Raw genomic sequence first — 15,272 nt, forward strand, 5'->3', positions numbered from 1 at the left:
ATGTATCATTTCATTTTGTATTTTCGTTCAACTACGTAACAGAATAATCACGTTTATTTTTATTTGACAGCATTGAACTTTAGTTCATAATTTAGCATGACGATATACTTTTTTTCAAAATCATCATATTGACAAGTTTAATGTTATTTTAATTACTGTTTATTTGCATCGTAGTTTAAGCAGTTAATATTGTATACTGTATATTAATTCACTAGTTTTCGATTCTTCGAAGGTTGGTCAAAAATGTACGCTAATTAAAAAAAAACACATGGTAAATTGCCAGTGGAATCATGAATTCAGAAAAATGCGTAATTGTGTACAATGTACCTACATTAGAGTTCATAAATATGTATACATTTCTTCACCTTCCATTGCAATTAAGGTAAAAAAACCGATACATATTTATGGACTCTAATGTATGTACTGTAGAAATACGTACACAGATTTTAAAATAAAAGCTAAAGTCTATTTTTTTATTCGGTAGACTAAAATGACATTTCATAGTATGAACATCATGTGTCATTTCATTCTATGAAATGTCATTTTAGTCTACCGAATAAAAAAATAGACTTTAAGCATCACTATTTAGGTTTATAGAACTTTATTTTTCTCAAAGAAATTATACATTTCACTACAGAGAAACTTAGTTACAGCATAAATATAAATAAATAATCAGTAAGTATAGCGAGTGCATGCGTACTCACTTACAAAGCTCTTAACTAAAACTTAAAAATAAATAAATACTATAACTTATGTTTGGTTAATACCAACTTAACTAAATATAATTTGACTACTTTACAGTTGCGTAAAAGAATATAATTATATTTACAACTGTGGACACAGTTACCAACTTGTGTGCGTATATATAATGTTGTATCAAAGGTTACAATTAAAGTAATAACGCTAAGTACTAAGAATTTCGTACGCCTATTCCTATATCTATCGCACGCGCATAATTATATTGCTGTCCCGCTCGCACATTGGCATTGACAACTTTTAACAGTTTTAATACAATAAAATTATGCGCGTGCGATAGAGATAAGGAAGTATTCAATCAGAACTTAGACTCTATAACCCCTAAGTTTGGGTATGTCCACAGGAAAGTGTTTTGTGTGTATGGTACGGGTCTATTATTTTCCAAATAGTTTTAAGCCATAATGTATTGTTTGCCCGAATTTTCTTTACTCATAATTCATTTGGTTCAGAAACGCGTCACTTTTCAGGGTTGCCATGAAACAAACCTAACCTACCTATAGGATATCCTTACGAAAATGCTGAAAAGTTAACGGTTTCAGTTTTATGACTAATGATAATATGACAACCAATACATTATGACTTAAATCTTTATGGGAAACAAAGGGACCCCGTATGGTACGGTGAAATATATTTTGTAGTTAGCCGGAAAACTAGTGAATAATATATCTGTTTAATTTTGTATTAGTGCGTGTCTCAGCATGGCCATTGTACTTATATATGAATATATTTTATTTTCAAAAGCATGTTTTTTTATTTTCCTTTCCTTTCGCTTCGATATTCGTATATTAGAGCAATGGTTACGCTTGCTTGCTTGTAGCAAAGATTCGTTGATAGCATAAGATTTGTAAAGTCTTAAGAGGCCCACAGATTACCAGTTCGCAGTTATACGCAAACGGTGACAGTTCCGAACAACTGACAGGTTGATATCGTCCGGCGAACTGATAATCTGTGGGCCCCTTTAGACAAATTCGTGCTTTGAGTTTGGCAGCTAATGTAGATGGCGCTGTACGGCTCACAAGTCAAAAGTTAACATTTGACAATCCAATGACTCAAAACGTATGCAGTGCAGTTCTCCTGTCAAATTAGGAGGCACGTTTTTTTTCTTTGGCTTCATATCTCCTATAATCCATACCTCTTTGCATGTAGACGCATAGTTATGAGCAAAGAGTAAAGTAAGTATTATTAGGTTATGAGTTTTGATATTGTAAATTTTGTGACATGGCTACGATGATATGATGTAGCTAGATTACCTCTCACAAATGTGCCCGTATTCGCCATGTCACAGGTTGTAATGAAACAAGTCGAATAGGCATAACTGGTCTTAGTTCAAGTCACTCAAGTAGAAGACAATTCAAGTAGATTTTTTATTTAACGTTCAGCGAAAATTAGTTACCTAATATCTAATATTAATAACTCGACATGAGGAATAATTTTTATCTTATTGAAACTCAATACCATCTAGGTACAATATTTCGAAAAATCTAGGAAAATTGACAATATAAATATTGCTCGATCTGAGACTAAAAACAACAAAACGGTCTCTTCCAAGATTCAAAAGATAAGGATACAAGGTAAATCATAAACAAGGAATATTTAGACGCGTAACCTCGTAAGACCTACCATATAAAGTTTTAATTTTTTTTAATTTGAACCTTATTTTATAAGTAAATTAGAACGAATTTAGTTTGTTTTAAAAAGCAATGAAACAAAAGAAATGCTACTCTATTTGGTTCATGAAAGGTTCAAATTAGATTGCACGAATATGTACATTGTAATGTACATTTAGTCTCAGGAGGGTAAAGCACTTCAAAATATTGTTGCCGTAAATTTGACAGCTGGAGTAGACAGTACCTACTAGACTAATTTAGAGCCATGAAAAAAAAAACACAGTCTCGGGTATGTGCTGCAAGTCCGCCTCTGTGGTATGGTTCCAGCGTTATTTTCAGCCTGCCTCGAAGTAAGGCGATGGCCATAGAACGACTAGGTACTACCTATAAGTATAAGTAACGCTCGCATCCACAGAGATATCGATCCTTATCTTGATCGGATCAAAATTGCGGATATTCGAGATGGCGTCCATGTTTTACCATTTTGACGTCGGATTTATGATGAGAGACCTCTCAAATATTTAGATACCTAAGGATAAGGCACCCGTCATATACATCAGAACGCATTGAAAGAAAGTAGGTATATATAAATACAAAATTAATTCTGTAGGTATCAAGCAGAAACGTCTGCGAACGATGCTGTTAAGCTTTGAATAAATGTCAAATACTAAGAAAAAGTGACCAAGGCCTCCAGTGTCCCAGGCTGGAAGGCTGGATGCTGTTAAGCTTAGAAATTAATTACTTAACACAACAAAACATCCGCGCCAGGCCACATATTTAAATTTCGTCATATTAAGCTGTAGTACCACGATCCCGACTATCGGGTCGTCCGGCCTGGGAACGAAATCATAAAATACCCGATAGTCGGGTTTTCGGCACTGAATGTGTTAATTGACAATAAGTCAAACTTATTGCATAGGTAATTAATGAACAGTTAAGGATATTCAGTAATTAGGTGTGAAATATTTTATTAATACTGACAAAATGTCTTTCTAATGCGTTTAAAGACGAATAACGATCGTCTTTTCCAACAGACGACTCAATCAACCTGATGACGAAATCCCTTACCAACTCAATCCAACAAGTCGTGAACACAGTGCGTGACGTCACGCTCGACCAGACGGCGTTCATCACCAGCGTGCTGGAGGCGCCAAATTGGCTGACTAAGGTACGTGCAACACAGAAAGTTAAAATTGCAAAAGGCCAAAGGTACACAGGGTTCTTTTCTTTGAATTCTACAATTTGCTGATTAAAAACTGCCAATTGCTCTTTACATTAACTCTCATAGCGTTTTAGTCGCAGTATATTTGAGTTAAAAGAATCAGGCCGTGTATTAGCCAACGTGCCAAACGATCGAAACGCAACTGTCACTGTCACACTAATACGGAAGAGTGATAGAGAGACACAAAGCGTTTCGTTGTCGAAGCGATAGCGATTGTCAGCGTGGCTAGGCCGGCAGTACAGGTAATTTCAATCACCAACTTTGTTTCTAATCCCGTAGGTACGTTTCGCCTCAAATTGGCTATATCTACCGATTTTTAATCCAACCAAGCTAACACCAAAATGCAGTTAAGATTACCCTTGTTTACTCACTAGTGGACGAAAAAGTTTAATACACAGGTGATGGCAGATTATCTCTCTCTGTATAAATAGTATGTTTACTGTGTTTTTTTTCCACAGGACGCGAAGGACGCAACAGTGGCTGAAGAGTGTTTCGAACTGCCGCCAGTCAGGCAGTTGCCTGACGTGTCCCGCGACGTTCTCGAGTCCATCATAAACGAGTTCAAAGACGTGTCGTCGGAAGTTGAGGAGATCAGGAGAGTCAAGTCCGAAGAGCTGCAGAAGAAACTCAAGCTGTATAACAGGTGAGATTACTCGTACCATCCGAAATATCCGAATACGTGCTTCGAACTGTCGGGCAACTCCCTGCATGACGTATGTCGCGACGTTCTCAACTTGACGCGATGGTGATGATGATGGATCATAAACGAGTTTAAAGACGTGTCGTCGGAAGTTGAGGAGATCAGGAGGGTCAAGTCTGAGGAACTGCAGAAGAAACTCAAGCTGTATAACAGGTGAGATTACTCGTACCATCCGAATACGTGCTTCGAACTGCCGCCAGGCAGGCAACTCCCTGACGTATCTCGCGACGTTCTCAAGTTGACGCGATGGTGATGATGATGGATCATAAACGAGTTTAAAGACGTGTCGTCGGAAGTTGAGATCAGGAGGGTCAAGTCTGAGGAACTGCAGAAGAAACTCAAGCTGTATAACAGGTGAGATTACTCGTACCATCCGAATACGAGCTTCGAACTGCCGCCAGGCAGGCAGCTCCCTGGCGTATGGGGTCGTCCAGAAAACATGTGATCATATTTGGCCGCAGGAAGATCGCTATAGTCGGTCCTCAACCTTTTCTTTTGGGCGCTAGTACTAGTGTAAGACAAAGATAGTATGATTCTCTCTGTCTATGTTTGAAATGAGACAGTCTGACAATGACAAACTGTAGTTGAAACGTACCTACACGCGATTTATGTATGCACTCCTCACCTGTTCTCTTAATGCCTACACAATGTCTGGCTCGGCGGGTGTTTTTGACTCAAATAGGGTAGGTGCGTTAGTTTTCGTCCTGCTCTAGTTTTCGTCCACTTGACGAAAGTTGAATATAAACCTACATTGCTTCACAAATCTGGACTTATTGCAATCCTAAAGTCAAAACAATATATCTATTTACATAAAAAATATATATCGCAAATAGCAAATTAAATATCAAATATAGATGGTCAAGCAAATCTTGTCAGTAGAAAAAGGCGGCAAAGAAAAATGTAGGCGTGAAGGGACATCGTCCCATAGAAAATTTGAATATTGCACCTTTTTAGGGTTCCGTACTCAAAGGGTAAAAACGGGACCCTATTACTAAGACTCCGCTGTCCGTCCGTCCGTCCGTCCGTCCGTCCGTCTGTCACCAGGCTGTATCTCACGAACCGTGATAGCTAGACAGTTGAAATTTTCACAGATGATGTATTTCTGTTGCCGCTATAACAACAAATACTAAAAACAGAATAAAATAAAGATTTAAGTGGGGATCCCATACAACAAACGTGATTTTTGACCGAAGTTAAGCAACGTCGGGCGGAGTCAGTACTTAGATGGGTGACCGTTTTTTGCTTGTTTTGCTCTATTTTTTGTTGATGGTGCGGAACCCTCCGTGCGCGAGTCCGACTCGCACTTGGCCGGTTTTTTCTACTGACAAGATTTACTTGACCATCTATATAAATAAAATAAATAAATAAAAAATAAAAAAGCCTTTTATTTCTTGCATATTACAATGTCAAACATAAAAAATCTACAATACAATTTATTTAATTTTCTAATAGTCATTTTTTAGTAATGTTTGGTCACTTATGTACATATTGTTGTTTTTTTTTTTTTTTTTACTAGGTGAATTTAGCAAGAACCCCTTCTCAGGTGAAGGCCTCCTCCAGAGTAAGCCAGTCGGATCTATCCTGTGCTTTTTGTATCCAGTTTGTCCCTGCAACCTTTACTATCTCGTCTGACCATCGCGTGTATGGTTTGCCGCTGTTACGCTTTCCTGGTGGTCCTGGCCATGTCGTTACTTGTTTTGCCCATCTATTGGACTTCATCCTGGCGACATGTCCTGCCCATCTCCATTTTTGTTTTTTTGCGTATTTGAGCGCGTCTATCACGTTAGTTTTGGATCTAATAATGCTGTGCTTAATTTTCTGGATCTTTCTAATATTTGTCATACTTCTTTCCATACTTCTTTGGCATGTAATTATTTTGTTTTTAATATTTTTGGTAAATTTCCAGGTTTGCGCGGCGTACGTGAGCGATGGTAGTAAACATGAGTCCATGATTTTCTTTTTAAATTTAATAGGAATTGTGCTCTTCAATATTTCTTTTTGGCTCCAGAATTTGTTCCACGTGATCTTGATTCTCCTATCAACTTCATGTTCGCTATTTCTCATATCAAATGAGATTTGCTTCCCAAGGTATATATAGTTTTTAACGTACTCCATTTCGGTATCTCCAATATGCATTGGTTGTTGTGTACTATTAGTCATTATTTTTGATTTGCTGAAATTTATTTCTAGCCCTGTCACTCTACTGGCAGTCTGCAGGGTGAGTATCATGTATTTTAGGTCTGAAAAGCGTTCTGAAAGCAAGACGATGTCGTCTGCGAATCTTAGGTGATGTAGATAGCTACCGTTTATAGGCAGTCCACGGCCAGACCAATTCAGCTTGCTAATTATCGACTCTAGCACTGCAATGAATATCTTGGGTGATATGGGATCGCCTTGCCTTACGCCACGTTCAATTTGTATTGGCGGGCCGATTGTTTCCAGTTGGACTCTATTCGTGGTATGTTTGTAGAGTTGTTTTAAGATATCAATGTACTGGAGCTCTACTTGTTGTTCTTTTAATGCCTCCCATATTGACGAGTGAGATAGGGTATCAAAGGCTTTTTGATAATCTATGAAGACAATGTATAGCGGCCTCCGGAATTCCTGGTACTTTTCAATTAGGAGCTCTACTGTGTGCACATGATCTATCGTTGAGAAACCGCTTCTAAAGCCAGCTTGTTCAACTGGTTGGCATTTTTCTAAAGTTATGCTTATTCTTTTTTCTAAAATCGATGAAAAAAGTTTGTAGAGACTTGGTAGTAAACTAATAGGACGGTAATTTGCAATGTCATTGGGGTCGCCTTTTTTATATAAAAGAATAATATTGGATTCCGACCACTGTTTTGGTGTTACTGCTGTGTCAAGTATTAGGTTAAAGAGGTGTGCAAGTGGGTGGGCAAGAAATGTAGCGGCGTATTTTAATGCCTCATTGCTTATTTTGTCTGGGCCTGGGCTTTTTTCTAATTTCAGTTTCTTTATTTGCTGCATTACCTCGATTTCATCGATTGCTTTGACTTTCCTGATATTTAATGTTCCCTCATGTACCAATTGACAGTTGTCAGGTGACTTTTTTTCTTGATATAATCTCTTGTAGAAGTCTGTTGCTACAGTTAAGACGTCGTTTCTTTTGTGCGTTATTTCATCTGATGTTTTTATTCCTTCTATCCAAGTTTTATGCGTTCTTAGTTCTTTATACGCTTTCTTTAAGCTTCCAGATAAGGTTAGGTGTTTTTTAAATACTTCTTGTCTATGGTTTTTGTAATCGTTTTTGATATTTTTGCTAATCAATTTATAAAGTGCGCTCAGCTCCTTTTTCATTAATAATGATTTTGGTTTAGTATTCTGAAGCTCGTGTCTTCGTTTCATTAGTTTTTTTGTGTTTTCAGTAATCGTCGAGTTTTCCGGATGGTCTTTTCTAGCTTGTTGTGCTTTTTCGAGACTTCGTATGATGGCGTGTGCAATCTTGTCATGGTAACTTTGTACTGTGGTATTACCGTCGTAGTCCATAAGGTCTGTCTTAAAACATTCTATGGCTTCTGTGTATGCCTTGATTTCATTTTCGGTTTTTAATAGACTTTTTGGTAATTTGTTGTAGTTGACTCTACTTTTTCTGTTGTGTTGAAGATTTATCGTGCCTCGTACTGGTCTGTGGTCCGATGGGTACATGGTGTTAATAACTTCGATATTTTGAAACCATTTTGGTTGATTCGATAGGATGTAATCAATTTCGTTTCTGGTGTCGCCATCTGGTGACCGCCAGGTCCATCGTCGGCAGTTTCTTTTTTTAAAGAACGTGTTGAGTATGGATAACTTGTTTTCGTATGCGAATTGAATTAATGTCTCTCCTCTGTCGTTTCTTGTTCCGTAACCATGGCGTTTTGTTACTAAATACTCATCAGGTTTAGGTTGGCCAATTTTTGCATTAAAATCGCCTATAATGATTATGTGCTTCCCTGCCAGTTTAAGCGCCTTTTTGATTGAGTCGTAGAACAATGATATTTCGTTGTCGTCTGCCGATGTGGTTGGAGCGTAGACTTGAATTATATCAATTTGTAAGTTGCCTATATTCAGAGTTAGAAGAGCTATTCGATCACTTAGCCCTACAAAGCGATCTATACTGTTTTTATGATTTTTTTTCACGATAAAGCCGACGCCGTGTTTTCCAGGTGTAGTACCCATCGTGCAGAGTATAAACTGTTCGTATTCTTCTATCGAGCACCCAGGTCGCCTGACCTCGCAGATGCCCATAACATCGAAGTGTATATTTTTCACTGCTTCCCATAATTCCATTAATTTTTCATGTGTTGATAGCGTCCTTACGTTGAACGTCACGATGTAGAGTTTGGTGGAGTAGTCATTATTGTTTTTCTCTGGAGGGTTTCGGTCATAATCTCCCTCGGTGACCAGCCGGCGTGGGAGATATTGTATGCTTTGTTTTTTTGATACTTGTTTCTGTGCTTGAGAAGGGGTTGCTAGTTGCTATTCGTCTGCCGAGTCTTGCTGTAACGACGTAGGCGTAGGATTTGCAGGACTGAAAAAATTTAGTATGCCTGGTTTGATCACTCCCTCCGAAGGGCCTGGAGCTCGATGTTTAGGTTTTTCCTTGTGGCAGTCAGCATGAGAAGTAACTGGTAAGAGTTTGTTTTTCTTGCTTATCTGTTCAGTCCCTGTTGTCCTATGCGATGAAGGGCGATTTTGTGGAGATAGTGACAAGTTCCTCTTGTTGTTTGTTCTAGTCCCGTTGTTATTTTTTAATATAACCAATTTATCATATTTGATTACGACTTTATTTCCTTTGTCTCTCTCAGCTTGAGCTTGAGCTTGTAGTTCTTTCCTGATTTTTAAGATTTGTTCTGGGTAATCTTCCTTGATGTAGTATTGTGAGTCTGTTAATTTTTTCTTTTGTTTTAATATTCGAATTTTCGTGTGAAGTGATGTAAAAGTTACTATTATGGGCCTAATCTTGTCAGTTCTCCTCCCTATTCGCCTGATTGATTGTATGTCGTTGTAGCTTAGCTCTAGAGCAAAGTATTGTTTTATAAAGTTAGTAATTTTGATTTCTAGTTCTTCGTATGATTTTTCGTCGTCTTTGATGCCAAAGAACACTAGGTTGCGTTGCCGTGATTGTTTTTCTAGAAAATATAAGCGATTCTCTTGATTCTCGACTCGTTCTTTTAAATTGACATATTTTTCTTGTAAAGAGAGAAATTTTTCATCTATTGTCTTCTGTATATTCTCAGTCACACTCTCTGCATTTGATTTAATACTAGATTCCAGATACCATCTATATATTGTTTGCTAATCTGTCAAGTGGACGAAAACTAGAGCATGGACGGAAACTAGCGCAGTGACCCTGTATCTTAACGTGTATTCCAGCATAATGGAGAAGAAATGCGACTCGGAGCTGATCCACTCGCGGCGCAGCCGGCGGCGCGCGGCCGGCTCCGGCGCCTCCACGCCGCGCGCGCGCACGCCCGCGCAACTCACCACCACCTCGCCCTGTCTCATGCACGTCAGCGTTTACGGGTAACACTGTCTCACTCATTCGTTTTGGTCCAAAACCCTACTTAATCACAGAATAAATAATATAATTTTAATTTTTAACAAGCAGAAACGTCTGCGAACGATGCTATTAAGCTTAGAATAAATTTAAAAGTGGAAAAATTACTGTCTTGGGTGAGACTTGAACTCACGGCCTCTGGATCGATACTCCAGCGCTCTGCCATCTGAGCCACCAAGACCTCATCCATACTTACATCATCTTACGGTAGATGTCGCTACAGTCCCCTTGACCCATAATATGGTGGAAAGATTTGCTGACTATGGATGAGGTCTTGGTGGCTCAGATGGCAGAGCGCTGGAGTATCGATCCAGAGGCCGTGAGTTCAAGTCTCACCCAAGACAGTAATTTTTCCACTTTTAAATTTATTCTAAGATAAATAATATAGATGGTCAAGCAAACCTTGTCAGTAGAAAAAGGCGCGAAATTCAAATTTTCTATGGGACGATATCTCTTCGCGCCTACATTTTTCAAATTTGCCGCCTTTTTCTACTGACAAGATTTGCTTGACCATCTATAGTACTAGGTACAGAAGCTTCACTCTCTAACAAAACGCGTCTATTACGACAGATATGACCGCTAGGTGGCGCAAGCGCGAGCAGGCGTCCGTTCCTTAGCAGTGCGCGGCAACTACTATGGCTAGACACCAAAATTGGTGTGGGCTGTTATGTACTTGTAGGTACTTGTAGCGACGCGACGAAATTGCGGAGTGAGTCACGCCTGACTTAATTGACAAACAAAGCAACGACAATAACGACATACTAGGGAGTTGACAGCCGATGCATCGACAAATATCAAAATGGAGTCGCGTTAAGTATGTCGTTATCAATGTTAGCGATTTTTTGTTTGCATCCTAAAAGGCCCTAAAGGTTTTAACGAAAACCATTAAATTATAAGCTACTACAACACTGAACTTATTGTACGATACGAGTATTGCTTAACATTCGTAACTGCGTTTAATGTTTAGTTCCCAAAATTGTTGTGTGTCACTAATTTATGTGTTATGATGTTATGTAATGTTATGTGTAAATTTGTTTTTTGTTCCTCTTTTTATCTGTTATTTGCCAAGAATAAACAATTTCTATTTCTTTTTATTTCAAAATATTACGTTGCAAACCATTAAAAAAATGCAGACAAATTTTAAATTATAAATTCATTCGCTATTAGTCATCTTCAATAATAATTTCCAGAAGCAACGAGCAACAGAACGACGACCTTCTAGAAAAGCAAATAGAAGAAAAAGAGAAAATCCTAGCGAAAATGCTCAACCTGGACTCCCTAAGCATCACCACCAAAATCGAGGACTGTCCCAAAGACGAGTACGTACCACAAATCAAAGAACCAGAAATTGTCACCCCGAAACATAAAATAGATACCAAGGAAGTAGACTTAGTGCCCAAGATTGTAAAGTTACCCAATAATTGGAATTTAGAGAATATAGAGTTGAGGTTAGAAATGCAGTCGAATGGTATAAAGGATGCGAAGAATTTGATGTCTCCGGAGGAACATTCGGATAGCGAGTGGGAGATAGTTTGATAGTTGGTTTCAAATTAGGATACCCTCATATTTACCCTTTTTAAGGCACTCGGGAGTAAGAAATTATGCAAAATTGAACCCTATGACTTTGAAATAAAGTTCAAAATCAGGTGGGTTAAATGTTCCTTCTGCCTTATAAAGGCTTAAAGGCGCATAGGGTAGACCGAGGTGACATAAAAATCCGATGACATTTGTAATATTGCGTTGATGTGAACACATTATAATGACACCGCATGTCTCTCCTCTTAGTCAGCGATGCCAGCTATCATTATTTATTTGACAGTTTTTTATACCTACCTACAAGAAAATCAGACTGTAAGCATTTCTAGCAATTTGTTAAGTGTTGCCCGCTTGCGCCAATTAGCGGTATCTCAAAAACAAATAATGTTGAATATGGAATTATAAGATAAAGAATTTAAAGTATGTTTGCATTCAATTTTGATTTGTGATGCCGCTAATTGGCTTAATGGGGCGGAAGTGAGTGAAGTCAAATAAAATAGATTTCGTAGAATAATTTATTATAATAAATGTGTTTAAAGTGAGGCGTGGACAAGCACGAACTTGCATGCAATTTACGTTACATTGCCGACTACTAAGGCAAACTGCATTCAAAAGTTTGATCAGATACCGCAATGCAAAGTTGCAAGCAAGTTCTTGCTATTCTAAACGTCCCTTTAAAATACGGCTGAACAATATAACGAAGCTTTAAATAGCTTGGCAACTAGTGCGTTAATAGTTTTGACAAGCTAAACTTAAATGTGGCGGTAAATAGTCAAAAACACTTTGATACCATATAAGTACGTTAGTGAAGAACTAAGAAAATACCTACTACCTACTTTGGCTGAACAAACTATATTCTTATGACATTTGACTCATGTGAATATCACGTATGGGATAATAATAGTTAGGAGGCAGCAATTTATTAGCCAAATAAGACCACAAGTACACGCTTAGGTAATTTTACACTTTGTAATTTATGTTAAATAAAATATTATTTACAGTACATATGGGGCTACTTTTCCGCACTAGTGCGTAAAATAGCACTTTTCGTGCGTATGTCGAAACTTTAAAGTGCCATATGTACTGTAAAACGTTGTTCGATACACGTGCGAATAGGTAATTCGCAACTCGTGTCGATTTAAAACACTCCCTTCGGTCGTGTTTTAATTTATCGCCACTCGTTTCGAATTACCTCTTTTTCGCACTTGTATCGAAAATAACTATAGTAGTAGTGTTAAATATACGCCATCATGTATCCAGTTAGCAATTATACTTTATTCCAATAAATAAAAAACTCATATAATAATTAGCCTACACATAGGTATATGGATGCAGTTGTCTCTTATCTTCGTAAGGCCCACCATGCAATTTTTTTATATTTTTAATTTGAACCTTGTTGTATAGTGAATTGGGATGAGTTTCATTTGTTTGAGAAGGAAATGGAACAAAAAATAATTATATTTTGTTTCTAAAAGCTAGGTTCTAATTAGATTGAAATAGAGTGTACCTTATAATGCCCATTAGGCTTTACGAGGTTATACCTACTCACTTTACCCAGTCCAGTTAGAATACTACGTATCTAGAGTTTGCTTGTGGCTGAATCTCTAAGTGTAAGGCCTGAGTGGACGCTCGAGTTGGGCGTGCAGCGGGGCGGGGCGTGCGGCGTGCATGTTAAACAAATGCAAACGTATAGGAGCGGCCTTAGTGCACGCTGCTCACATCACGCGTGAGCCCGACGCCACGCTGCACGGCCCGCCGAACGCTCCGCTTCGAGCGTCCACTCAGGCCATAGACAAGGAATCCTCTAGACGGAGTTTAGAGCAATTATTTCATGAAACCGATGCTGCCAAAAATACGGGGGTGCGGGGGGACGAGGTGAGCGAATCCCGTGCCGTGATTGACTCGAAGATGGAGTAAAACTAACTTATAAGCGGCAGAGGGGGTAGCGTTACTATGCTCAGTCTAGAGGATGTCTTGTCTGTGACTCAGGTCTTACACTAAGAAGTAATTATGGTAGCTTAAGTATTCGTAGACATTTACTTTCCGAGACACATCACATGGCAATACAATGCACGTGTTATTCAAGCATAATAGAAATAATTAGGTACCGTAAAACGGGGTGACTTTAGTAAAGAATGGGGTTACTTTGATAGTTTTTTAAACGGCCGTAAAAATAGTATAATTTTTTTATTGAGTCGTACCTAGTTAGATTACCAAAAATCCATATTTACCTACTAAAAATAAATCCCGCATAAAAATATGAATATGGCTTAAACTGAAAATTCAAAAACGCCCATGCATTCCAAAGCCACCCCGTTTTCTGTACAATATTTTGTAGCATAACTAATGAAGTACGTAAGACATCACGGGTGCATATTAATAGGGTAAATATTAGTTATGGCATCGTAGAATAAAATTAAGTAGAAATAGGCATTACACCCATCGTAAATTTATTAATTTGTGCAAAAAAAACTGTTCAATAGAATCGCCATCGAGAATACAATAAGGACCTATATATAAATGAATTTGTACATTCTAAAGTCCATCTTATAAAGCTAAAATTGTACATTTGTAAAACGGCATTAAGTACAAATATTTGTGTTTTAAGTTTAGCGTGGTTTAGCTTTATAAATTCAGTCACAGAACAATTTATTGACGGTAAATCGCCTCTCACTAGTCCTTCTATTTGTATAGTCAATAATTTACTGAGAACAAAAATGATATAAACCATAATAATGATTGTATTTTACACATTATCATAACTTTTGAAAAACCTGCTTAAGTAATACGTTGTATAAATAGGTAAGGTGAGCGACTAAAATAGTAAGTTTGTGATTGCATTTATTTCATAAGATATTTATCGTTTTTGAATGTTTGATCTAGAGTAAACTACCTTATGATTGGCTCTTTGAAGTAAAGTTCGTGTAGTATTTTTTGTAGTGTACTTTACTTTATTTAAATTAAGTATCTATGTCTTATTTTTTGTTAAGCTGAATGGGGTAATTCCGTAAAATCATAATCATTATACTGTAGAGTTTAGTTTAGTAGACAGGCAAAGACAATAAATATGACATCTGTACCTATTATTTTGCGAGTAAGTAGCAATACAGTTGCTTTTTCACATTTCAATGCAGAAGCTCGGAATTACCCCAATACACAATATTAAGATTGAGTTATTTATTGGACATTCTTTAATCGTGTGCATTTATTTTCTAAAATATCGACTGGGTTTTTTTATTCATGGGGTATCATTGATCATCGAATTTAAATGTCATACAAAAACCAATTTCTTAATCGTATTAGTTTATTAATCGCTGATCGATCTCACCCCTTAAATTAGAATAACCCCAGTCTATGTTTCTATGACTCTATAGTCTATGATTTAACGAGTGCTCTCTTTGCATATTTATTTAAATGAACTGTATCCTTTTGCCATTATTTTTTATTCTAAGTTTTGACTTGGAACCTACGTGATTGCTCATTATGTTAGGCTATACTTACGTTGTCAGCAATAGAAGTGACAGCAGGGTGTTATCTATTGGGCAATGCATGTCTAGCACTGGGGCGTTTACCTTATATTCTTTTTTCCTTTATTAAACATATTTGTACATTTATTTCTACAATTTATTCATGTTGGTTTTACATTCAAAGTTTAACGTTATATTGTTAATCTAGTATTTATTTCGATCTCGACGCACAATGCAAAACAAAGAGTATTCGTTTTTTTATTTAAAACAAATTGGAAGAGTTTTTTCTGACAATATTTTTGAACTATTTTACGAAATTTTAAGTTCACCCTTAAATTGTAGGTATGTATGTTTTATGCCGAATTTAATTCATGTATTGTTTTTTATTTGTACTTATTAAATATTAGTTATTTTAAAATAAGCA

General features: G+C 37.2%; 1 protein-coding gene across 1 annotated transcript in view; it reads left to right on the top strand.

Moving 5' to 3' along the window:
- Nucleotides 1-11,408, top strand: part of LOC134655429 (WD repeat-containing protein CG11141) — a 29,381-nt gene extending 17,973 nt beyond the window's left edge. The window contains exons 8-11 of the mRNA XM_063510897.1: nt 3,398-3,531; nt 4,044-4,228; nt 9,662-9,811; nt 11,036-11,408. Of these exons, the coding sequence (XP_063366967.1) occupies nt 3,398-3,531; nt 4,044-4,228; nt 9,662-9,811; nt 11,036-11,381 (815 nt within the window). The 3' untranslated portion in view covers nt 11,382-11,408. The remainder of the gene's footprint in view (nt 1-3,397; nt 3,532-4,043; nt 4,229-9,661; nt 9,812-11,035) is intronic.
- The last annotated feature ends 3,864 nt before the right edge of the window (nt 11,409-15,272 follow it).

Source organism: Cydia amplana, chromosome 16, assembly GCF_948474715.1.
Source record: "Cydia amplana chromosome 16, ilCydAmpl1.1, whole genome shotgun sequence".
Taxonomy (NCBI): Eukaryota; Metazoa; Arthropoda; class Insecta; order Lepidoptera; family Tortricidae; genus Cydia; species Cydia amplana.